Source organism: Bombus vosnesenskii, unplaced genomic scaffold, assembly GCF_011952255.1.
Source record: "Bombus vosnesenskii isolate JDL3184/JDL3185 unplaced genomic scaffold, Bvos_JDL3184-5_v1.1 scf7180000013306, whole genome shotgun sequence".
NCBI classification, from domain to species: Eukaryota; Metazoa; Arthropoda; class Insecta; order Hymenoptera; family Apidae; genus Bombus; species Bombus vosnesenskii.
This window is the reverse complement of record NW_022882955.1, coordinates 329,295-354,592: the sequence shown is the minus strand read 5'-3', so window position 1 is coordinate 354,592 and position 25,298 is coordinate 329,295. Positions and strand designations below refer to the sequence as shown.

Sequence of the window (25,298 nt, the reverse complement as noted above, 5' to 3'; positions counted from 1 at the left end):
TTTAATTCACACATACGCACACGATAGAGTTATATGAAACTTTGAAACTGGGATACATCGTTTTATTACTTGAAATATTCAAGAGAATTTTTATAATGGTGTTTCGTGAAATTTATCTGCATGCAAATTTTATTTATTGTCATTGTAGAATTACATTTATGATATTAACGACGTAATCGAATTAATAGATCGGAGATATTTGTACCTCTATCGGATACTTAAATACGTTAAAAGGAAAAGATATATATACAGTGTTGAAAATGATCAATTTTTATTAATTAATTTAAAAGAATTGCGTTTAGTTTTCTATAAATCTACAGTTTATTATAATAACCTATAGTAACAGAATTTACCGAGCAAGTTAAGTCGCTATTAAGCTCTTGGCTTATGATTTCTTGAGTAGCAACTTAAGTGAGCGCGACGCTGTCAGATGGCAGAATATCGAAATATTCTATACAATTTGTATCTAATAATCTCCAGTTTGAAGAATGGAAGCTAAAGTTAGAGTTGAAAGTAAACTTTGTTACGAAAGAGAATATAAACTGCCCTCATTCAATCGGAATTATAATCTCTGTCACAAGTATGGCTCGATATTATAAGCCAGGGGTTAAAAGCTTTCTCATCGAGCTATAACTTTGATTTGAACTGCACGATACTGACATTCTTTTAGCAAACAATTGAACAATTTTGTAATTAGAAAACTTTTCGCACGTTCAACCATTCAAAAATCCATACACCAAACAAAAAAAAGAGAAGAAAAGCAACCAGTGAATATCAAATTCTCAGATAACGCGAGCCGCTCCAACGCAACCTATAACGTTAATCACGCCAACAGGCAAATCCAACGACAACTCTTTTCTCTCCTATTCAAAGAAAAACGCTCCAGAGTCGCTTAATTGAAATCTAAAAAAAAAAGAGGAGCGCAACATCTCCGGAAATTCTTATTCTCCTGCGAGGAGAAAGCTGCGTTTCCAGACTCGGTCCAGCGAGCATAGCCTTGCCACCCTTCTCTCTCATGCCTGTTCAACCCTTTCTTGCCGAGCGAGCGGACGCGCCATTGTAAGTTCTACGGCGTATCTCTGTTATCGAAGTAAATCCACGTAGTCCTTTTCCCGTGTTCGAACGGCGACGGTGCCGCTTGAAATGAGGAAAGACGAAAGGAAGCGCTTATACCTCGAGAGGTATTCTCTTCGAGAGCTCTTCTTCGGGAGCCAGGCTACATATATACTGTATACATAAAGAGAGAAAAATATATATAATATATATACAGAGTGTCCCAGGGTTTAACGGCCAAACTATGACAATAGATATATTTTACACGTATAAACGAGATAGTGTTATACGTATAAATACGAGTCATCTGAAGCTTTCTTAAAAGATTATAATAAAAGTGCGAAGTACAAAAGAAGAAAAAGATAGAAGCAACGCTGTTGCCTCTAATTTGATGTTATTAGACGTTTATGGCTGGATAAATTTAAAAAACAAAATTTATATGCAAAACAAATATGAAACGAGTAGCTGCCACTTTGAACACTTTTAGTATGTACAAGCAAAGAAAGATAAGAATTTTCCTCTATTTCTCTATTTCAGCTATATATATATATAGAATTTATTTATTTGTTGAAATGAACTAAAGTTAAATGGACTAAGATTCATATAGTCTACTCTGACTTTTTTCATCCAGAATAACCTACCAAACATTCTAACAAAGTTATTCGATTTCCTCCTGGGACACCCTGTACATAGAAAGAGCGGAGGACAGTCTCTCCGTCCGAAAGGGATTTGCGACAACTTCGAGGTGGCGAGGGCGAAGGGACAGGGAGAGTGGGATTCAGAAAGAGTCGTTGCCGATGCAGCCAGTAGGGAGAGAGCCTGGTCGTTTCTTCGGTCTTCCGCTTGTAAAGAGGACTTGCTTTCCCACCTCGATATCGTCGATACCCCCTTTGTTCCTCCGCTTCCGTCTCGTCCGCCTCGCATTAAGGATGCTCTGACCCCGTGAAATGAAAGAAAATAGACCTGGGGAAACAGCCTCCACGAACCCGATAGTGCTTCCTCTTTAGTGGGAGCCTAGTCCCTACTGCCGTCTCTCTGTCATTGCTGGAATTAATGGAGAGTTGATAATTGGCGCGAATTTAATCTTCGATCCCGACAGCTGAATCCAGGAGGGAATTTTCGCGTGGGAAATTTGTTCGGGTTTAGAGAGTTTGTTGGATGATTTTAGAGGGAAGAATCGATGTTGGAGATGTTTTACGGTGATAGGGTTGTTCGAGGAATTCTTTTGTTCAGCGATCTGTGTATTTTGTTTTATTATATTAGGTTGTCCGAAAAGTTTCTTTCGTTTTATCAGGAAATAATAGACACACAATTTTTTTTTCTTTTATATTAGTTTATTGAATTATACACGAACATAATAATAGGAACAGAACGAAATGGATCATACCTAATTCAATGAAGTAATATAAAACAGAAATTGTTGTTCACCTATTATCACCTTACGAAACGAAAGAAACTTTTCGGGCAACCTAATATAATCGCACTATTAACGTCTGCGAAACAGCGAAAAGAGGTGTAATATCGTAGTATCGTTTTAAATGGCTATGGAGGCGAATCTATGAAAAAGGATTGAAGTTGGATTTATTGAAAAGAGTCACTAGTTGATTATATTTGAAAGCCTGAATGAAAGATAAAATGCGCGTAGATAAATAAATTGCTAGGAGTTGAGATGGCGAACACTTTTCCCTCCTTATAAAGGATATTACAATTCTTCACGATGGATAATTGTATTCGATCCTGTGTTTAATTCGTTGGAATAATTAAACCAAGGGATATTTATGCATAATTAATCTATGTATCTACGAACAAAACTGAATAGAGGTTTATTTTATTACACTCCCAAAATATTCTAACTTTGGACATTTTTGCTTGTTATATATAGTCCACATATCTTTCTAACTTAAATTTTAATAATTACCATGTTACACCGTTCGCAAACATTTGTCATCGACTCTTAAAATAAAGTATAATTTACTACCTCGCATTTTCACCGAAATAAAATATCCTAATCGATATATACTCGCGTCGCATTAATACGGTTGATCGAGTAGCATGTTTAAAGATAGGATATAGATGTTGAACTCTTCCGTGTCTATGTAACCTCGTTTTAACGTAGCGCGTTGTATTTCAAGGGGAATAAGCTGTCATAAAAGCTTTGGTGTTTTCATTGCTGAGTTGTTTCTCATGTTTGCATCGGATCCTCGTTGCAAGAGGAATTTTTTTAAACAAGAACTATGGCTCGTTTTCAGAGGAAAGCACTATCCTTTCCTTTCCTTTGTCGCCGAATCGTATGCAAAGTACGTGGAATGTAAATCGTTAAATTTTTTACGGAACTTAAAATAAAAGAGACGACGAACGTTCGCTTTTCTATTTCAATTTTAAGGAATCGAATATTTTGCTTTTAAGATTTGCGCTAATTATCCAGGGGCATCATTAGCCTTAAAAATTGATATGGCGATCGATTCTACTTTAGAAATATAGTTTCAACGTGGTTCTTTAAAGGGTACATCGTCATTAAAGGAAAAAAAGGATCCGCAGAACTCTCGTTCTTTTGTTTCTCCTTCAACAACGAAGCTTTCCTTTCCTGCTTCGACGTCTTCAATACGGTCTTTGTTCGTACATTTTCCTTTCCCCTCGTCGAGCTAAAAACGTTTCGCCGTGGAAAAGGAACTAGAACGAAAGAAATTATGGAAGTGTATATCTTCCATCTTTCACGCTCTTATCTCCGTCACGGCCAAACCTAAGTTTATTTCGAATCAACGAAAAATTAATCAATGTTAGTTCGTGGTCTTCCTAATGGTTTTTGAAGCGAAATGATATTACGTACGTAGTAAATCATAACAAATGTCAGCGATTTGTTAAACTATTAATTATCTGTAAAAATTAACTCTGAGAATGACTTGTATGCGCAAAGAAAAATTATCATTTCTTTTTACAAAATTTCAACAAACACCAAAAACTCTCAGTAAGCATACTACTCGTTGAGTATATTCAAGATTTATTAAAAATTAAATTATAATTCAGGTGGATTAATGTTATTAATATTTTGAAATTTTAGTGTACTTGTTGTATATCTGAAACGTGAATCAAAATCTTGCTACAACTTTAACAATTGATCTACACAGACAAATGAAGTATCAAACAAAATTAATCACTCCATAAATTACAAAATCTAATTATTCAGATTACACTTTCCGCTGCACTATATATCAAAGCGAATGAGAAAATTACGAAATAAATTACTCCACTGTTTATTCACCCCGTCTCTTACTCTTCCAATATCTTTGCAAATAGCTATTTGCTTTTCTCTTTCACCACTTAACAACGAATAGTCGCAAGAATAGGTCGATCGATTCCCGGATGGATGCAGATTCCCACGGGATTCAATGTGTCTGTGCGTGTGCGTGAAATGTGTGCGGATCAGAAAGGAAATACGTTAAAGTTGAACGAATTAGCTTTTACAAATTAAACCCTGCCCAGTTGGAAGTTCATCCTGCGATAGAATTTAAGAGACCTCGTTCGTATATCGATGGACTATAAAACTTGCACCAATAGAGTGAGAGAATGGCCTCGGTGGACTGTTGGAAAATTTACTGGAAACGATGTCATCCGTGCTATGCTCTGGCCACTTCTTAGCGCGAACCACAAGAGAATCCTCTCTGTGTCGAAAGATACGAGACGTGGACAATGTTCCAGGACTCGTTAAAGTTTCACAAGAAGGGAGAAAGGGTTGCGACATGAGAATAGCTAGTTGGAATACATTGAAATGGATAGATTCGTGCGATGAACCTTCTGTTACATACACAGTGACTCAGAAAAGTATTTGATCGCTTACTATAGGAAAATTGTACATATACGAGTATATCGTATGATGTGTGTTATATATAGCGATTATAAAAAGTATTTGTGTACCATTGCATTTATCATAACATTTGTATACTAATTAATTAAATCCAAGTATATTAAGTTTCGTATCGTTTGGTAATATTTTCGTATGATTACAAAAATTTGATAGCTTTGAAAATGAAACGTGGAACCTGATAAAAAAAAGCGTTGTATTGGAAAGTAAGAAAGATTATAAAATAAGATTCGTACAAAACGAAAAATCTTTGTAAAATTTATTGTTCCTTGCAACTGCCACGAGAACCGAAAATAATATAAATATTTCTCACGTTGCATACTTCTATACAATTCCTAATTGAGGTGCGCGCTTTACTTTTTACTTATAAAGCTCCAAGTATTCTTGCTTTTACTCTTAACAGAAGAAGCAAGTGGTTCACTCTTAAAAAATTAAAGGTTGACGCATAGGCGAAAGGTTAAAGGTAACATTTTTTTCAACGAGCTCAACGATCTCCTTAAACAGCGAACAATATTTAAAAGAACTTTGCCCATCTCCGTGCTCCTTTACTAATTTACTAATTAAAACCTTTGATATTTAACGTCGAGAAGATTCCATAAACGACAAAAAAGGAAAGATGGTACTTTCACAGATTGAACCGTAGAAAGCACCGCCGAATGAAAATGTCACTTCGTCCGTGATTTTAAAAGTCAACATTAACGGTTAAATAAATTCCTAAAATAGTCTCTTAGCGAGACGAGATATCTGATTGTCGTTTGCTTCGAAATCGTTTTCGTTTACGTTTTCCACGCAACGACGCGACGGTGCAAATTAATCGAGTAATCTGAAAAATACTCCGTTAGAGTCGTTTCCCTCTCGGCTCAGTCGTCGCGATTGATATTCCAGGCAAATATTTGTCCAGAGAAATCGGATCCAGCATAGCGGTTCGTATCGATGGCGACAACGAGAGTAAGCATAGCGCCACCAGTGATACAGATCGACGATTTACCCTCGTACTTACTGGCTGTTTTATCCGCGTTAAATCTCCAATCTCTAGATTATAGTTACGACTAGACAATGGCGTTTAACGATGTCGTTTCCACCGTGTACCTCGTTGCTGGATTAATGCAATTATAGGGCCAACTATCATGGGAGATGAACGTATCAGGAGACGATTCATGGTGGTAGTAAAGATGCCCTTTATTCGTCAGCCACATGGCCAACTTGTTGCACTTTCTCCGTCTTTTCTTTCGCACTCTTCTTGTTTTTTTTTTTTTATTTTTTTTTATTTTTTTTAGGGTAACAGGGGTTATAGGGATATGGTTTATAGTACAAATGAAAATGATTGAAAATGGTAAACTGGTAAGCAACTAAAACTTGTTTAATGAAGTATTAATAGTGTTGAAGTGTTTGATGAATAAAGTAGCAAAATTTGTTTACTCTTCAGGTAGTTGTAGTTGAAGAGATTGTTCTCCCAAAAATTTCACGTTTTTCGGAAAAATATGGAACAAAATTCTTTCGTAAGATGCTTCATTTGCGAGAAAAATAAATTTGAAAATTTACCATGCGCGTGTATATATCACATCAGATATATAATTATATACATTAAGGTATACTACAAATTTTGCATTTTTTCAGAAACGAGGCGTCGTATGAACAAATTTTATTCCACATCTTCGACTTATTCTTTCACATAGAACCACCTTCTGTCCGGTTGTACTACGATTAGCCTCTCGCCCTGTATTATGTATTCGAATATTATTAACATGATAATAGTCAGTCGGTATATTCATTGAAAGATTTCATGCATTGCTCATTCGGTACGTTTAACATCATTGAAGGCGTTGCACGCTATGGTTATCAGATAAATAGCCTGGAGAGATCGGTCTTTAGCACAGAGAAACGGTCGTAAGATTGTCACGTCGGAGGTAAGCTTAGATCTGTCTCGCAGATAACTCGATGCCAAGATCGCCGTGTAACTCGTACAGGATTTCCGGAGTTCAGTGATCCTCCATATAGATAAGGACTTAATTGGACTGACATAATTTTCCACGCATGATTGGGGCGCCGGATGATCGAGTTCTCTTGGATATTTCTTGTATATCGGTGGTGGATTATGAATGCTTTGGCAGAGTGTTGGTCTGATCTCGGTGGAACATGACAGGAATCCCATGTTTCTTGTAGAATGTGGGTTTATGGATAATATCACCGACTGTGTATAAATCTTTTACTACTGTGTTCAGTTACGTATTTTTGGTATTGTTAATTAGGACGGAGATACTTCTTGATACGTATTATCATATTGAAAAACGGTCTCAAAGAATTTCGCTAAAAATTTATCGTTTTTATCAAAATTTATCAAAATTTACTATAGGAATTCCTCGAACTTAAAATAATTCTTATCCTGTATTATTTTCCAGGAACGGACACATGCTAACGCATCGAAACAAGAAGCCATACGAATGCAAGGCGGAAGGATGTGGCAAGTCGTATTGCGACGCGAGGAGTCTGAGGAGGCATACGGAGAATCATCATGCCGGTAGCAAGGTGAATGAAAGCGTGAGTCCTAGCAGTCCAACTACGGGCCCGCATACACCAAACACTCCAGGGAGCAATCCCAGTACGCCCAGCACACCAGGTGCAACGTCGACACCGAATGGACACGGACATCCAGCCTTGAAGCAACTGCTCGCCACAGAACCGACACAGGCGCAACAGCAAAAGGTAAGTTTGCATATATTTCACATTTCACTTAGCTGAAACAACATAGCGGAAATAACAAAAAATATACTAAATATTTTTATAAAATAGAATATATTTTTATAAAAATATACTAAATTGTCATATATTTAAAAAGTTAAAATTTCATCCATTTTTAATCGAGCTTGTTCTACGAGATATATTTAATAAGTTGATAATTTATAATTTATTTAATATTTGTTCAATTATACAAACGACCTCAGTTATGATGTCAAAGAAACGAAAAGAAAACGAAATCTTCCTACGAAAGTATCTTTTCCATCTATCATTCCGTTTACTAATATAGTTCAGAAGCTTGCCTACGCGTCTGTATATATGTATATATAGATATATGTATATCGTGACACCGTTTTCTTGAAATTGGTCCGATATTGGTTCGTCTGAGATAGGTTTAAAGGCTTAGGGAATAGCGGCTCTCTTGGATGAGTCCGGTCAACGTGGATCTGAAGATCCAGCGACATAAGAGGATTACGTTGATCTGCCTGATCGTCGAGCGATGTTACGCGACCTCTAACTGCACCCTCATTAATTTTTATACGTCATTCACGAGCTTCAATTTGTCCGGCTCGGTACAGTGACTCCGATAACTGGATTCAAGGAATTAGATCGGTTCAGAGACAGAGTAGGGATTATAGTCGTTGCGAAAAATTCTTTAATAACGTCGTTCGACATTTGTTGTCACGTTTCTTCCTCCATCTATTGCTAAGTGTAATTATTGGAAAACTATAAGGTCGATGGAGAAATGTACGAAATGGTTTCTGTTGTTTGCACGTGTTATAAGGCACTTAGCTTTCAATGGAGAATTAATGATACACGTGATGGAATGGTTGGAAATATTATTGGAATTGTTCTTTTCTTCCAATTGATTCGTTAAAACTCTCTTTAATTTTGTGAAACGTATATTTCAAACTTTTTAGCGATATTGTATATTGTTATTTTGTTTTCAACGTTTTGGTTAATCGTGTATTTGTATTATGTATGGATAAATTATCTTGAAGAAGCGTCGCATTAATGTTAATTGAACGACTAATTTTATTTTTATTGCAATATTAGATAGAAAAGGAATAATATTATTCTAAGCTTCATAATAAGAATGCGATATAAGCAACTTGAGCGTATAATTACCAAGGATGTAGTAATACGATGTCCTAGACAAACAGAATGTTAATATTGCGGGCGATTACCAACGCAGTAGAAACTGGCCGTATCAGTCAGCCATCGTTTACACTGGCACACAGGGACGGACGCTACTAATAGTAGAGTTGGTTAGCATAATCAGCCAGCCGTGACACTAACAGGAGTTTGTAGAAACACCACCAGTAGTAGTATCTATGACGATAGCAGTGGATATTAGGTGGAATAGTACTTTGTGAAAATAAATAACAAAAATTACATTTACGTCATTTATCGAATTGCCATTAAATGTTCCTATGCCTATAACCTGTAAACAATGCAAATATTTCATAGGTATTCGAAGATTTATCTATTTTCGTAAGCACATACTTCAATTAAAAATTATGGATAAATCGATTTGCACTAACTTTGTTCTTTATAAGGATCATAGCAGCGTGCATTACACTATTATGATGCGATTAAGTTGATCTTTAGAAATAGTTATGTGCTAATGGAAAACTGACATTTTCGATTATCGAAACTTCCAAATTGTAAGCCGGACTAACAAAGACAAGTTCTTTTGAACATTGATAGAACAGCAGATGAACTAAAAATGTAAGAGATCTCTGCCTATAGATTCTACTTCCCCAATTATGTTTATCGTACATAAATTACACGATAGATCAGTGAATGGCAAAATTTCTCATTCAAGATCAAGGATCATCGGTTAATTCGACGAACGGAAATGCCACGACTTGGCCGTCGCATTCGCTGTAGCGCTTTTCCGCGGTATCAGGCAGCTTCGTCCTAACCGTACTGGGTGCGACGGTTCGCGACCTGGTACAGCAGGTGGAGCTGGTTGGCCATTGTCGGGCGGTAAAAGGGCGCGAGAGAAAACGAACTACTTACAAGAAACCAAAAAGAAGAAGACGAAAGAGGAAAAGAAAGTAGAGGAGAGAATCAGAGGTGAAGGACGAAAGGAGGCGTTGGTGAGTCCACCCTTCTTCATCTGGCTTGATCCCCCGTCCACCAGAGCCGCCTTCAGACCCGGTGGAAATTAGTTCTCGGCCGTGGAGCACGAAATTATTGCTGCTTTCAAAGTCGCTGGAGCTCGAGCTCGCCGTGCTTACATCTTGGCCTTCTCACTGAGGCGCCCGAGAAAGTACAAGCGAAAAGAAGGACGGAGAAGAAGCGAAGGGAGAACGTATATGCGCGAGCATAAGAGAGAAAGGTGAAAGAAACGAGGGTAGTTAAACCGAGACTACAAATCTACGATATTGAGTTAGAAGTAAGGCGAACCCTTGAAGCGGGGCTAATAAAATTTGATGACCGGGAACTTCGTAATGAGAATGAGACGCGGAAAGAGGTGAAACCTGGGGGTGGTTGGGTGTTACCGGAGAGGGCTGGTCGAATCGGCCGTCTATGAAAACTTCGCAGACACAACGAGTTCCGTGATTTACGATATTTCATCGGACGTTACACAGACCTCGAGTTTCTTCACCCGCGTAACCCGAGTGGTTATCGTCGAGTTCCTCGTGGGGCAGGTGCTCCAGCGTCGCTCAACCGAGGTATTTTCATCATCTTCTTTTTTTTCTTTCTTCATCTCCGTCGTTTTCGATTGTAAAGATTTGTACAGTGACGATACGTATTCGCCTTGGTGAATCTTTGCTGCAGGGCGAACGGTGGTTGCGCTGTAGAAACTTCATTTCATACGGATAATTTAATTTCTTTAATAATTCGTTAATAATAAGGCTAGTCCTGTAGATTCTGCAGAGGATGATGAAGATAATAAGATATTGCTCTAGCTTATTTTCTATCGTTCTCTGAAACAACTGTAAAAATGATCTGACACATTATCTCGTATTTTTATTTGATTTTCAACTTATTCACAAAGGTTGGAGTTTTCAAAAAATTCGCAAAAGGCTCGTCGCTCGTTTCGTTTGTTCAGACACAATGCTGGCTAAAAATGCAAAGTAGAAAAATACTGCCAGAAGCGCAGAGGTATCTCTTTAAACACCAGACACGAGTGCAAAGAAGAGGTCAGTTTATACGCCGTGAATGTATCGACGTAAAAACCTTGAAGTACCTTTATTAAAAGTCCCCTATGATAGCGGCGAGAGAGCACAAGCTGAGACTATTTTCCCCAGTGTATGTTATTGTACGTTAAAGGGATGAAAATCATTTTTCGGGCTTGTTTGGTACAAATGTATTTCGTACTAACAGCGACGACTCAAGACCCTCGGAGGATTATCAATTACTTCTAGGTGTTAAGGTTTACTATAAAGTTTAAAAGAAATTCAACGCCTCTATTGGAAAATTTTTACAGCTACTCTGATTAATTGATAGTGTACGTTTAACTAAGATTAATTTAATCGTTGTTAATGAAAAATGGTTGCTCAAACTTTGGATGATAATTATATCCCATTGCGACATAAATTATAACTGATAAAATATACGATTCTTCCAAAAAAAAAGTTTTTTAAAGTTTTAGTTATAATTATGATCTAGATATTATAATGTTACATATTCTCATTTATTAATAGGAATCAGGCAAATCATAATTATCCGCTAATACGAGGAACTCTACTTTCTTTATTCAAATGTAACTACAACACGAGATAGCTACGACTTACGAAGTAATCGAAGGTCTTAGAAAGAAGGATGACGCGTGAACGTAATAGGCAGATGTAAAGAGCGGTTCGTCGCGTGAAATCCACTCGAGAGTGGCGGAAAGATGAGCCAGTAGAAGGGACGTTGGCAGTGATTCGACATCAAAAGGCGTCTGTCGGTCGTTCAACCGATCCTCTGATTGCACGGTAAAGGCAGCGTGTCTTAGAAATCACGTTTATCGCGGCAGAAAATCACTTTCTTGCTCGCGGAAGCGTGTACGCTCGACAAAAGCGGCAAAGGGCAAGGTGAACCATAAAGGAAAGGGGTCCAACGTGGCATCGGGTTTGGCATTGTCTTTCGTGTTGCTCGTCCCTGTGTATTGGTCACCCGCTAGTAATCCGGTAATTTTCTGTATCGATAGAAATACCTTTTTCCTCAACGGTAAAATAACATTTTTGATATTACATCATTTAGGAGATGTCGATTATTGATCTGAAAATTTTCGGCATCTATAATTGAATTTTTCGTTCGGATTAATTTGTAATTAATTTGTAATTTGAAAATATTAATAGCAATAGCTACGTAAAGAATGTCTCGTATATTAGATTTGGAGTACTAAAGACACTTCTGAGCTTTGAATTAGAATTAAACGGAGAATAATTGAGGACGAAGAGAAAAAAGGGTGAGAAAATTTCAAAGTTGATAAGAAATTGGCATAAGTGTTACCAAGAAGAAATGGATCTTCATTTCCTCATTTTCCCAAGTTATTCTTATTATATAATGAATATTGTATGGTATAAACTATTTACAAGATAGAATATTTAAAATACTATGATAATAAGTAAGAAATCGTAAAATCTTCGATATGGATATACATGAAACATTTCATCATCGATTCAACCATAGCTAGTTTCTATAGACATTTCCATTGGCATTTCTTCCGGCAAATTCTTATCCTGAGACAAAAAAAAAAAAAAAGCAATGAACGCTCTAAGCCTAGTAGCTCTAATGCACTCAGCTAATGAACATTAAGCGATGTATGCACAATAGGGGTATATCGCACGGCAGTGTTCAATTTTATAGCAACGACAACGATATTCACGGGAGAATGAATGCACACTCATGGAAACAGGAACGTGTAATATGAAATTCCGGGACTCTTTGTCAATATTAATGGCAGCTGAAAGAGCTCCCGGTAGCTTCGAATTTAATATGATTAAAATCGAACCGAAAGTACCAAGCGCGCGCGTGGTTGGCTATAAAACGCGTCGAGACCCATGAAAAACATTCTCATGGAACAGAGGATACGCAGCCGATGGAATTTCAGCCAGTAATTAGTTGGAATCAAGCGAATCGCCCGAATTCCATGAATTGCCCTTAATCATAGACGACGAGGAACGCGTGCATGCACTTTATAGCCGGAAGTCGATGGTATTCTTAATTTGCAGATGAATTCTATGAAACGAAACAACGGTGCACCCGTGAACCGTTTGTTGTTTTTCATTTATTTCTCGGTGAACATAGGCGTTTCGAGAATTTTAAAAACCATTTGAGCATGAAATACGTTAATGGAAATCGAAAACAGCGCTTTATCGATTTGCAAAATTGATATAATGTAGGTCTTTCAGCTGGTTCATGTCGTATTATAAATGTTTCAGTGAAAATTCAAATTGTGAATTACCGTAGATACGTTTCTCAATTTCATTTTTAAAGATTTATACGTACCTCGTTTATCATAATCTTTGATAGTTAATACTATTTATAAAAAAAAAGTACTTTTAATAAATATATTTTGTACCTTGTCTTCGCGCATTTCCACGCAAAAATTGAAATGCTCGAACGATTAACAGAAATATCCATTAAATATATCACAATATACCATAGTCAAAAAATACTTTTATTCGATAATTTTTCTATTCTTTTCATATATCTTCGTAGGAAAGTTGAACAAATTGCTTAAAAAATTAACACAGATTCCAAAGAACAGAAAAAAACTAAAATTTCTCCCCAAGCACCGAGAATCGTATCTCGAGCGACCACCTGACGACAAAAATTTCACCGAACTTCCGAAAATCCCAGCGCATAAAGTTTCCCTCGTTTCCAGGCTCCTACAGCTCTGTATAATTACGGTAAACGCGTGTTCCCTACGGAGTCCCACTCGACCTTGATTCGCTACGATCGTGATTACCGTTTCAGAGGTTCGTTCCGTGCTCGCTCCGGCCCGGAATTATCTTCTTAGCGCGGAGACATCGTAAACTGGGTCGAACGAGAGCCACGGTACGAACGGTACACATGGGATGCGCGCTCATGTGGTTCCTCTTGACTGTTTGTGCCCGCCGGCTTTAGAATCTCAATCGAAATCGGAATCGGAGTGTCTCGAAGTTTGCAAATTACGTTCGACCGTGTTCCGGCCTCGTGGCTGTCCCCCACACACGCAGCAAACCCTTTCAGTCGTACAGACAGCATATCACGATCACCGGCAAGTCAATCGTGAAATTCACAATTCTGCAAGTTAACGTTTGTTAACCGTGCTTGTATTTTGTATTGGAAAGCGAAGCAATTAGAGGAGAGAATCGGATTTGCGAGAGACAAAATTCGATAAAGTTTCGCGGTGAATGGTTCGACTGACACGCTATGGTTCGAATGTTTTATAATAGTTTTGGCTAATTGATTTGGAATGGATTGGTGAGGGAGATTTGGTACAGTGGATACATAATTAAAGAGTTCGGGGGAGGAAGGAGGGGTGTGAGCATATTATGGTTACGCGAAGTTAAGTTTTCAAATAGTGTAAACTTTTTGAATGAATTGGCGTTTCAGGATAAAATTTATTGTAGTTGGAGGGCAGAATGCTTTTTATGAATTTTTAACGATACGCGTTTTTATGTATATTGTCCATGTAAAAAGGTAAATTCTTTTGTTGAATTATGAAAATAAACTGACATTTCGCTGGGAAATCTTTTATTCGCATTTTTCATTGGACAATCGCTAACGAAACAAATTTTTCATGTCAAAAATTAATGAATACGGAATTGTATAAAGTGGAGCTAATGAGAAGATCGTGCCAGGGAAGTGACTGTACTTCGAGACGTGTCCTCGTTTTATTAACTATTCATGATTTTAATTAATCCCTTGATTTATTTCGCTGGGGGTATAACCCGATTACACTAATTAGTAAACGACAATATCTACTTAACTTTCGTATAAAAACAAGAATAATTGTTCCAAATTATTTTCAAACGCAACCAAGAAGAACATAGTGTAACAAAGTGTAACGAAGGGCACAAGAAACAAATATAACAAAGAAATCATATGTTTAATTAAAAGAAAAATATCTTACGTGGGTCTAAAAGTCAACACATCGAAACGTAATTAAAGAATACACTTTTTAAATCAGACAGAAAAAACGTTTTTCTTTTTTTTTCAATTTCTACATATAACAGCATTTTACTCGGAAATGTAACTAAATTTATAAATTAAATACTGTACACGGGAGACGGATAAAAAAAATCTCTTCAATATAGTAAATCCCGAAAAATCATGATACAAGCGTATTCACAAAGGTTTAACGTATAAAACCGTAACTAAAAAGATTAATCAGGAAACAACGCGATTCACAACAAATACGAGAACCATTTTCAGCGTAAAAACTAAATTAAATTTCGAAATTCATGGAACACGCGGTTCAACTACTAAAATACTAAACACTAAATCTCTAAATTCATAAAATACATACACCGCAGATATACTCGGCATATAAAAACGTAACAGGACGTAAAAAGTAATTCCTTGATATCGTAGAACAATGAATAACTAAACTTTCTACCAATTACTACATTTTATATGAGATCAGCAAGTGTCCTAGTACCTGTAATATTCCGTTTCATAATTCTAAATCTGTTACCATAGAACCACTATGGAAACAAGAGCTACCATAGAACCACTATGGAAAAAGGAATAAATCTCATCGCTACGAAAAAATAAAACCGTAACTACAAGATGAATATACCAGTGAACCCTGTTGCAAGCCACAAAAACATCAAGACAGAGATCTATCAACGAATCATTACAGCTTCGCGAAGAAAAAAGAGAATTTCCCTGTTGGCCGCAGAATTTAGTTTTCCCCGTACAAAGGATCGTTCGAGATGAGTTCTTCGCGCGGCTGTCGAGACGAGGAGGTCCAACTTCTTTGAGTTGCATAATCGCGTCCCGGTGTCGTCGCGTCGTCGTCGTCGTCGATTAATCCCTCGTAATCCTCGCGCGTTGCTCGTCATCGAATTTCCTTCGATTTCTCGGAGCAAAATTGTCGCCCGGTCGCGTTTTCGTTTCGTCTGGCCTGGATATATCGTATCTCCGTGGCGCCATCTTAAACGGAATTACGGCGTAATAGCCTGCAGCTCGCGAGCTACAGCTCTGATCCCTATCTACTTTCCCAATCGGAACGAGCCATCGCACGATTGCAATTATCGTCTACGCTTCGCGAGGCGAACTTTTAAGCGGCGAGAATTGTGACTCACCGATTTTAATGAAACCTCCAGACGATCACCGCGAAGACGTTCATCCTTCCGACTTGTTAATTCGAGCTTTATCTAGCGAAGGTATCTTTTAATACGCTTACAGCAACCGGTCGATGTTTTTGACTGGTTTGAGTAGTTGAGGCGAGATTATTGTCGATATAATGTTATTTGGGACGAGAAAAATTCTGCGGAATTGATTAATTGGATTTAAAAGAACAGACAAAAGTAGAGCAGATAAAAGTTTAGTTTTTATATGATTAGCAAGGATTATTGTATTTCTATCATTTTATGGTATTAGATAGATAATCTTGGAATATTTTTAGTTTTATAGCTTTCGTGTATTTACGACGAAGATGCGATAACGACGATAAATAAATAATATTTGAATTCTTCGAACGAAACTGCAAGTCTTAATGCGGAATAAAATTACTTGAAGAAAGAAATGATCCAATTATCGAAAAAAATAATTTACGATAACGTTAGTGTTGAAAATACTATCTCAATTTCAACGATCAGAAACCTTCTCTTCTCGATACTTCCTCTATCTTCCTCCTGTCTCCAGAACAGTCTCATCGACTCTCACCTCATCGACTAGGAGAAGCTGGTCGTGTTGTATCTGAAAATATCTATAATATCTAGAGACTCGCGAAACTGTACGTGAAAGTGGAGAATAGGAGAAAGAAAGGTAAACGAAGAGGAAAGAACGAAGGTAGAGGATAAATTTCCGGGCATCGGCTGGAGCAGCAGTTTCTAAGCATCGCCGTGTGGGATTTCGACGAATCGCCATCGCGAGCGGAAATTGACGTACTTTCCCGTGGGAGTTAGCTGCGAGGGAGGCGAATGGCTCGATATCGGCCGACTCTCCTTCTGAAAGTGTATCCGATTAGCGACAATTCGGACGGTTCGCTTGGGAGAAGCTCTTCGCTTCCTTCGTTGCGCTAACAACGTTACCTCGTGGTCGCTTTGCTCTCGATGTTGCACGTGTGCTTATACGGATTGAATTTGTTCGAGCTTTATTAAGAGGAATTCAAATCTGAATGCTTTGGATAGTACGCTATTTTCGTTGCTTTCGAGAAGAAGGTCTATGAATTATTGATTTTCTCTGAGTGATTTATTTCACAAAAGAGTTCTGTCGATGGAAAATTAACCTATAGCGGAATTCTACTTATCGAAACGAAATTTTAGTTGGTGCCCGAACTACGACGAAATTCTAGCGACAGAACTCGTTTATTTAAATGGGAGCATTTTAGGAAAGAAATTACCGGTGAATCTAAGATTTTTTAGCTAGTTGATACACTTTTATATAGATTTACGGAATAATATTTACGGAAGAAGAAAGAAGAAAATGAGAAAGGGACAAAAAGTTGCAGAACTTATCCAATCTCTCGTCCACCGTAATTTCAGCGTGAAAAATTTGCTATGCTGATGTAGTAAAAATCAGAATACGGAATAAACGCGGAACAACCCTCGAATAATTACGTTTCCAAACGTAAATCTCGCGACTCGATTTCCGTAAGCAGCTTCTCCTTCGACTGTCCGCATAAAAACGAGAACCGGAAACGCCGCCGATTTCCCGTCCCAAGCTCCTTCGTTCCCCTCGGTCGTGGAAAATAAACGAGCCGCTGCAACCGGCTGCAACGTTGTTCCGGGTCATTAAATGGCGGTGGTTCGCGAGTTTTACGGCGTTGCGCGTATCTTTGTACATGGCCGTTCGATACTACGCAACGACACTTTCACGATGTTATTACAACAACCTAAAAAATATCTGTAAAGAAAAGAGAAATGAAAAATAAGCGAAATTGGTTTCTACTCGAACTATTCGTTATTTTAATATTTATAAGCATACGGATTCCCGTAAAGTTTTCTCAAATTAAACATTTTGCTAATTTCTCTCCGAATTTTACAACATATTCTACAAATCACATAAGGCGATTTTAACAGAGTTCAATCATCGTATGTATCGATCAATAACGTACGGCGTACCGAGTCTTCTTATTGTAAATAATACGAAGAGAAAGAATATGATTTTTGTCATGGGGTGAAACGAAGGAAACGAAGAAAAATCACAAAGGAAGGTAAAGAAAAAAAGAGTACAGCGGTGAGTTAGTGAGCGCATTGTTCTCTTGCAGAACATGCTTTCGATATTCCGTTGTCGAAGCCTCGAAGAAAAAGTCTAAGCACCATAGTTATTGATGACCAACGTGTCGAATGGGCTAGATTGATTTATCGGTCCACGGGTGAGAAATATTCTCACGATGTGTAGGCGAAGAGACGAAGGACGAAGACGAAGAGAAAAAGACGGAGAATCGCGCAGGTGATACATATGGAGGTCGGCGAGGGGCTTGAAAATTTACGATAATATTTGCCGGAGTTGGACGACGGACTGTGAAATGAAATTTTGTTCCAGGGACTTTCACGGGAAACTTTATTCGCGTTCTATTAGCTCCCCGGGACAAAAATAATCGGGAGAATCCTGGCGACGGCGACGTCGAATTTATGCAGAGCACGCGGATGCCTCTTTTTTATGCGACCGAAAAGTACGCCAATCATATTTTCGGCGAAGAATTTCTGTCACGGCTAACGGGCTTATTGAATATTGGAGATGATCGTGCTGTTGGAAAGCGCTCTTCGAATCTGTTGTTGAAATTATTGCTAGAAACCTTTTAGTCATTTTAGTTGATAAGCATGAAACGATAGATCTTTGTATTCATACGATACCGAGGAACAGGTTACAGGAATAAAGTGGATAAATTAATTATGATTATTCGAAATATTTCCCTTATGTATACTACTTTTTCTATACCTGGAATAATAATTTATACTGGACCTGTGATTATCGATTTACCTGTAGTTATATATTTCTTCGTAACAATATCAATAACTTAATTGCTAAATTGTCTGAATTGTCTCACTTCTATATATAACACGAACACGCAAAGAAAAGTTTCGTTCTTTCGTTCCCCCTTATAAAATAAGGAGAAAGAGAAGGTAATCTAAAACGCATACAATCCGTGAAGGCAATTTTCCCTTTTTAATAATTTTCCGAGCGTAAACTGAAAGTCAAACAAACGGATGGTGTATACCGAAATTGATCTGGAAATTATAATTTCGCAACAGAGGTTAATTTCCCTGTTGCTCCATAACGCGTCAATTAGTCGACGGTTAATCATCATCCTGGCGAAATTTCGCTTGGAAAGTGGATTGTGGCGGAATTCGCGTCTGAGGCAGACTTCCTGCACGAATTATATCGCAAAAATGGTCCTTTTGTCGCTCGGATCCACCGTAAATAGATAGTACGTTATCAAAGAGAACAGTTTCGATTCCCTTTCCGGCGATATCGCGCTGCGTTTAGGCGAACAAGCACCCGTTCGAGCGGTGCAGCGAAATTTATTAAACGGCTCGCTCGATACGGGGATAAATCGTGAACGCCAGAAGCGGCATCGAGTCGTAAATAACGCGTGACAATGGAAATTTATGTTAATACTGGCTGGCCTAGCGCGAAAGGATAACCGAATGAAATTTCATCGATCGTGTATTTTCATAGAGATATCGTTGTCTGGTATTTTCGAAATAGGGGTGTTAGAGTTTGTTGTTAGACCAAGTTTATGACATAATCAAGAAGGATTAACATTTTTCAGAATTCAGTATTTATATCGTCTGATAATTCTCGAATCATACGTGACATCGTTGTTGTTTATTGATTTCATTATACCTTTCTATCTATTAATTGTAATTTATTTATTGAATTCGTTGAATAAAAATTCAAAGCACAACAGTATCATAGCAATTTCTGTAAACATAGGAATTATAAAAGAACGCAGCAGGCAAAGTTCATGAAGAACACGATTTGCCTCGATAAAAGTTGAAATTCTAAGATGCGTAACAATTCAACGATATATCGAACGCGTGAAAAGAACACGAAGAGCTCAATTTGAATAATAACGATTGAATCGCTTTCACCGCGTTTTCTTCGAGCATTTCCAGATACCCTTCAGTTAGCTAAATTATCTGAAATTATCGCACGTATCAGGTGCAAATTCGATCGATTTCGAACAGAACTCTCGTGCCCGGCCATCATCGACGAACAAGTGGAGGAACGGGAGAAAAAGGAAAATCCGCTCGGCTCCAAGTTCGAGTAGGGCACGAAATCGAGGAGCAACGATGCAAATACATAATAACCCGCGATTCAGTCAGGAACGAGCAACGAAATTTCTCGTCTGGTTCCACTCTTTCCTTTCTCCCGGCGGTCTCGACGTGTTCTAATTTCGCTCCGCGGAGCTTTTAAAACGAAGTACCCACTCGAACGAGGGGGAGTCCATCGATTCCATGGGAGTTCACGTACGATTTTTATGGAACGTCCGTATTCTCTTATTCGCGTCGGATACGGCTGAAAGGGAACCTTTTTGTTCGACGGAAAGTAAATTCCCAGGCAAATTGGTATCGTCCGGCCGCCGTGGCTCTCGATGGAGGAGAATAATTCGACGTTGAATAAAAAAGAAAGAAGAGAAAAAAAATTATGTACGCCCTTTGACGAGACGAACCGAATGAACGTAGCCCGTGTCTGGTCGAATCGACGACGTTCTCGATGAGAAGTCGATTTAAACGCTGAATACCTCGATTTCTATCTACTCCCTACCTCTTGTTTAAATTTCTCCTCTAGCTTCTAGAACTAGTTAATCAACTGTTTAATATCGCGAAGCTTGAAAATGGAGGTTTCACGCTATAAAACAGGCAAATTGGTTTTTTACTAAAATATTACGTATATTCTAGAACATTTATAACTCCGAATGTGGTCTCGATATCTTTCAACTACGATACGAGTAACGTATGACTTTATTTCTATTTCGATGGTTAACATATGTAAGCTAAACAAGCAGAGTAAAACTGGAATTTCTTGGTGTCAAATATAAATATAAATTTGGGTTCGTATAAGTCCAAAAATTAAGGTGGATATCGCGATTATTTGTAGCTTAGCTGTTTCGCAGCATGGCTCATTGAAATAATTTTGAAAACACGTCGTCCAGCACGGGTTTTAATAAGTAGAGGGATCACTTGTTCGTTTTGACGATGAAACGTTCGTAGCTGGTTGTAAAACGCTCGAAATTGTGCGTTTCAAATGTTTCACTGCATACGGATGATTTCAATCATTAGGGGAATAATCATCGGAGCGAAATGCACTTATTGCGTTGCATTTTGTTGGAGAGCGCGATTGCGCTTTTGAACGATTTGTAATCGAGGCGATCGAGTGTCCCGTCATTGTGATCGTCCAATTTCAGAGAAATATCTTTGTCGACCGTAGCTGCAAATTTATCGTGAATTTTCGACGATCACAAACGTACATGAAACAGAAGAAATTTTAAAAAAGAAGGGAATTTAAAGTACGAAGAATATAGTAAAATACAATTATTGTCCTTATTTTGGCTATTATGCTCGGTTTTCTTTCTTCCTTTGAAGTTCATTTCTCCTATACTTTTTATTTTCTCCAATTTATTTTTCCATATCCTTGTAGAAGGTAAAATAATACATTCGACAACGTTATCTTGGTTTAATTTTTAGATACTTAAAATTTACTAATAAATAAGGCAGGCATTAACTGGTTTATTTACACTAAATACCTGATAATTTCTAGATATTACATATATATTTTCAGATTGATATCAAACTATACCAATATAGTCGTAATAGTCGAGTCTCGTAACTCTTCGTGCTAATGAGATGTAAAAATATTTCGTATAACAGAGATATTATATTCATAAGAGGTTTCTACAAGTGTTTGAATGTTTTCGTGACTTTGCTTTGTTCATCCGTATCTATAGATATAAAAAGGTAATCGGGTTTGTGGGAGGCTTTAATCAAACGGGCGTGCGAGCCAGAATCTCGCTTTAGCATTGGCTTTATCTTTGGCCGAAGCACCGCAAAAGTCGTGTATCCCTTTCGAGCCATGGAATTAATCGAGTTTCCTGAAGCATCCCAACGGACAAAGTGCTCGATGAGAGCTTTAATCTAAAGTGCTCATACACGTGTGTGTACACGCGCCAGTTTCTCCGCGCAGATAAATACGCCAGCTACTATACCATGTACTTCCGTTTGCAAACGAGTCCTCTTGTACCTTCAAGAAAATAGTGGATTTGAGACCGGCAAGATAATTCGAAGATATCGCGTATGAATCGTTCTTGGTTTTTGGTGTGAAATAGCAGCGTATAAGAATTTTAAAAAACGGCAGAATTTGTACAGAAAGATCTGTAAGGACGATGTAAGCTCGTAATTGTGTCGCATGAAATAGCCTATAGCTTGTGAATTTTAATAACATTTCCATATTTTCTTAAAATTAATTAATCCGAGTAACTTTATAAATTTTATACTGCCGTTATATATACGCGTTTCATACACTTTCATATAGATTTGTCATGGTCGTTATACGTGCAATAGCTCTGTGTATGATATACAGTCCCATGTATATTATGCGGAAGATTGGATTATAAAATAGATATAGGTGAAACCTGCAACCTAAAACCTCTTGATCTACCATTTCACAGAAGGTATCGTATCAAACGATCGCATTGAGCCATTACTCTAAAATCCTATCTAAAGCATCTCCAGGTATCCTAGTTCCCTTCGAAACGCTCATCCACCAACCACATACGCCAATCTCATCAGAAATATTATCCTAATCGTCTTCTCCCTATGTGCTGGAGAATCAGAGGGAAAGAGATAACCAGTGTCAGCTTCGGCCGAAAACTGTTAATCATCCACCGATCATGGTACATAGATGTTTCATCCGTCCATCTATTGGTCGATCCACTGATTGCAAGGGTGAATGCGAGTTACAAATCAAAGTCACCATTCCACGTGGATACTGACAGTCTCGCCAGCTATTGGATGAAGATGCAGAAACACGAGAAGCGACGTTTGTACACAGCGCATGTATATGTACACATATGTAGGCATATATAGGGTGTTTCGTTTATCTTGGATTTCTTAATGCATCGACTATTTTTATCAATATTTCCTTGAATTTTATTTCGAAAATAATATTTAGCATTTGGCAATTTATATCTTATACGTGCTCGTTTGTCCCGTTCAAGTTACTCTTCTTTTCTTTTCTTTGTAACAAACTTCCACTTTCCTCGGTTTCTTTGTCCACGCTGAGTTTTGCAAAATTAAACTATATTTTAAATTACCTTTCGATGGAGAAATAAAAAATATCTGATACTAATAATAACCGTGAAAAACACAGAAAATGATCGAATATGAGAGCTAAAAAAGAAATAATTGTAGGAGAAAAGAAATCGCGAAACACGATATTCGTCGTTGTCAATCAACAAGCTTTGCCCTGGCACGATTATTCGTATCGACGAAAGTAACTAAAATGTTACGAAATCCAAGACAAATGGTACACCCTGTACGCGTATCCGTACACACGGTCGCGCATACACAGGCAGAAAGCTACCAACACCAAAACGTATGCAAACGGTGACAGTGGTGCTATCGTATAAACGGAGGGAACAGTGACGGAGGAGCAGGAAATGGGGATGGAAGAGGATCGTGCACCCTCGCATAAATCCTACGCAACGTCGACGTATACATATTCATATAGGGGCGCAAAACCAACACACATTAATGCGCCGACGATATTAACGCAAACACACGCACACCAGGATAGCAGTAGCGAGAGGATGCGACACAGAGAAAGGCAAAAGGCGGTGTACTTTGTAATCGCGAGTCTAGAATTTTGCGCGATCTTATAAAGTGGCAAGAAAAGAGGAATTAGAGAGTGGCGGAAATCAAATGAACGTTTGACAACATTCTATCTTTGTAACGGAATGTTGCACCGAATTCGCAGAAGCTAATTAGAGATCGAAATCTCGATTTGCCTGGCCGAGATTCAAGGGAAACGTTTTGCGTTGCTTTAGAGTGTACTTGTTTGGTTCGAGGCAACGTTACAATCCTCTCACTGAGGGAATTTGGGGCCTGAACGCGTGTAATTGAGGAAGTGAGACGTACGTTGCTCGACCAGATAGCGTCAGTGCGTGAGATAAGAATTAGATTCATTTCACGTGTCTAATTAAAAAGAACTGTAAGGGGTATGTTTATGTTTGTTTGTTATTTGTTTGATTACGAAAGTTCTTAACGTGGTTGATGTATATAGATCGTTGAACAGTTTTCACAGATATGAGAATCGTTTTAGGGACATGAGACATTTTGGGAACGAAATCTTGAATTTTCTTAATGGGTTAGTAGAAGATTTTTTCTGTGAAACGACGACGGTCTTGAAATGATTCTGGGTACGTTCACAATTATTTGTAAAAATAAATTCGTTCGTTGTGCAATCACAACGGAACATATGTGTTCAATAATTATTCATAAATAGAGTGAAACATTTCTCATAAATAGAAAATACAGTAATAGAAAGATACTGAAGAGAATCAATCTTTCTATGTTTAAGAGTGAAAAATCGTGAATCTCGATTTACTCGCGTGCATCGAAGTACCTACTTTCCGTATTTTTGTACCATGTTTTCCCTTTTTGTGCTACGCTTTTATTAGCATAACTGCATCTACTTATATATTCGTTTAGCTGATTTATAGGTGCTTAACGACGAGAGATATCGCTGAATGCAGCCGCTTAATGAACAGCTAATTGAAGATTGGAATCTGAAAGAGAACGATTCGCAAGGCATATGGAGGCACTTTCAAACATCGTTTCTTGAAATTTCTGCGATTAATGGTGAAATGGAATTCGAATCTAAGATGAGGGAGTTTTAGAAAGTTTAAGTGTAAGGATAAAAGAGTTGAACAAGTATTTGAAGCAAACTTCGAGGAATTTTCTTTTTTAGCTCTTTAATCCTTAATAACCTTTCCGCGATCTTTTCAGATTTTGTAATTCACAGAAATCCTGAACTCTATTTTATCTTCTTTAATTTTGATGGTATTTTTCATAAATGTATCAAGACTTCTTTACATTTTTAAGTGTTTGTTAGAATTACGCTTCTGAGCTCCTTTATCTTTTTTATCTTCACTTTGAAAATATATTTACGAATTGTGCCTTTCACACGCTTTATACTTTTCACAGGAATTATTATTGCACGGTGTTTAAACTGTGAAAGTTTTTTTTTTTAATTTTTGTGGCTTTGAGGATGTTTCTAGAGGAGTTATAAAAGAAATTTTAAAACATAATTCGAGAACAAAAATGCCAGACAAATTGTTTTTGGAGAATTTAACAAATTTAATTCGCTACGAAATTTAGAAAATAAAAAAAAAAGGTAAATACTTCAAGCGATAATTTTCATTGTTTTATGGGATTATTAGTGATACATGTATAAATAAAAATCCACTTTTGTAAAAACCCATCAAAAAGCAAAATTTTTCACGCGATTCAATTGTCGATTAATTCGATTTGTAGTTATAGGT

The 25,298-nt window shown here is 37.6% G+C and overlaps 1 protein-coding gene across 3 annotated transcripts in view; it reads left to right on the top strand.

The window, feature by feature from the left end:
- The window catches only part of LOC117234671, a 349,263-nt gene that overhangs the window by 223,656 nt on the left and 100,309 nt on the right, over positions 1 to 25,298 (top strand). For all 3 annotated transcript variants that reach the window (XM_033496110.1, XM_033496109.1, XM_033496111.1), the window contains exon 7: positions 7,312 to 7,615. In XM_033496110.1, the coding sequence (XP_033352001.1) occupies positions 7,312 to 7,615 (304 nt within the window). The remainder of the gene's footprint in view (positions 1 to 7,311; positions 7,616 to 25,298) is intronic.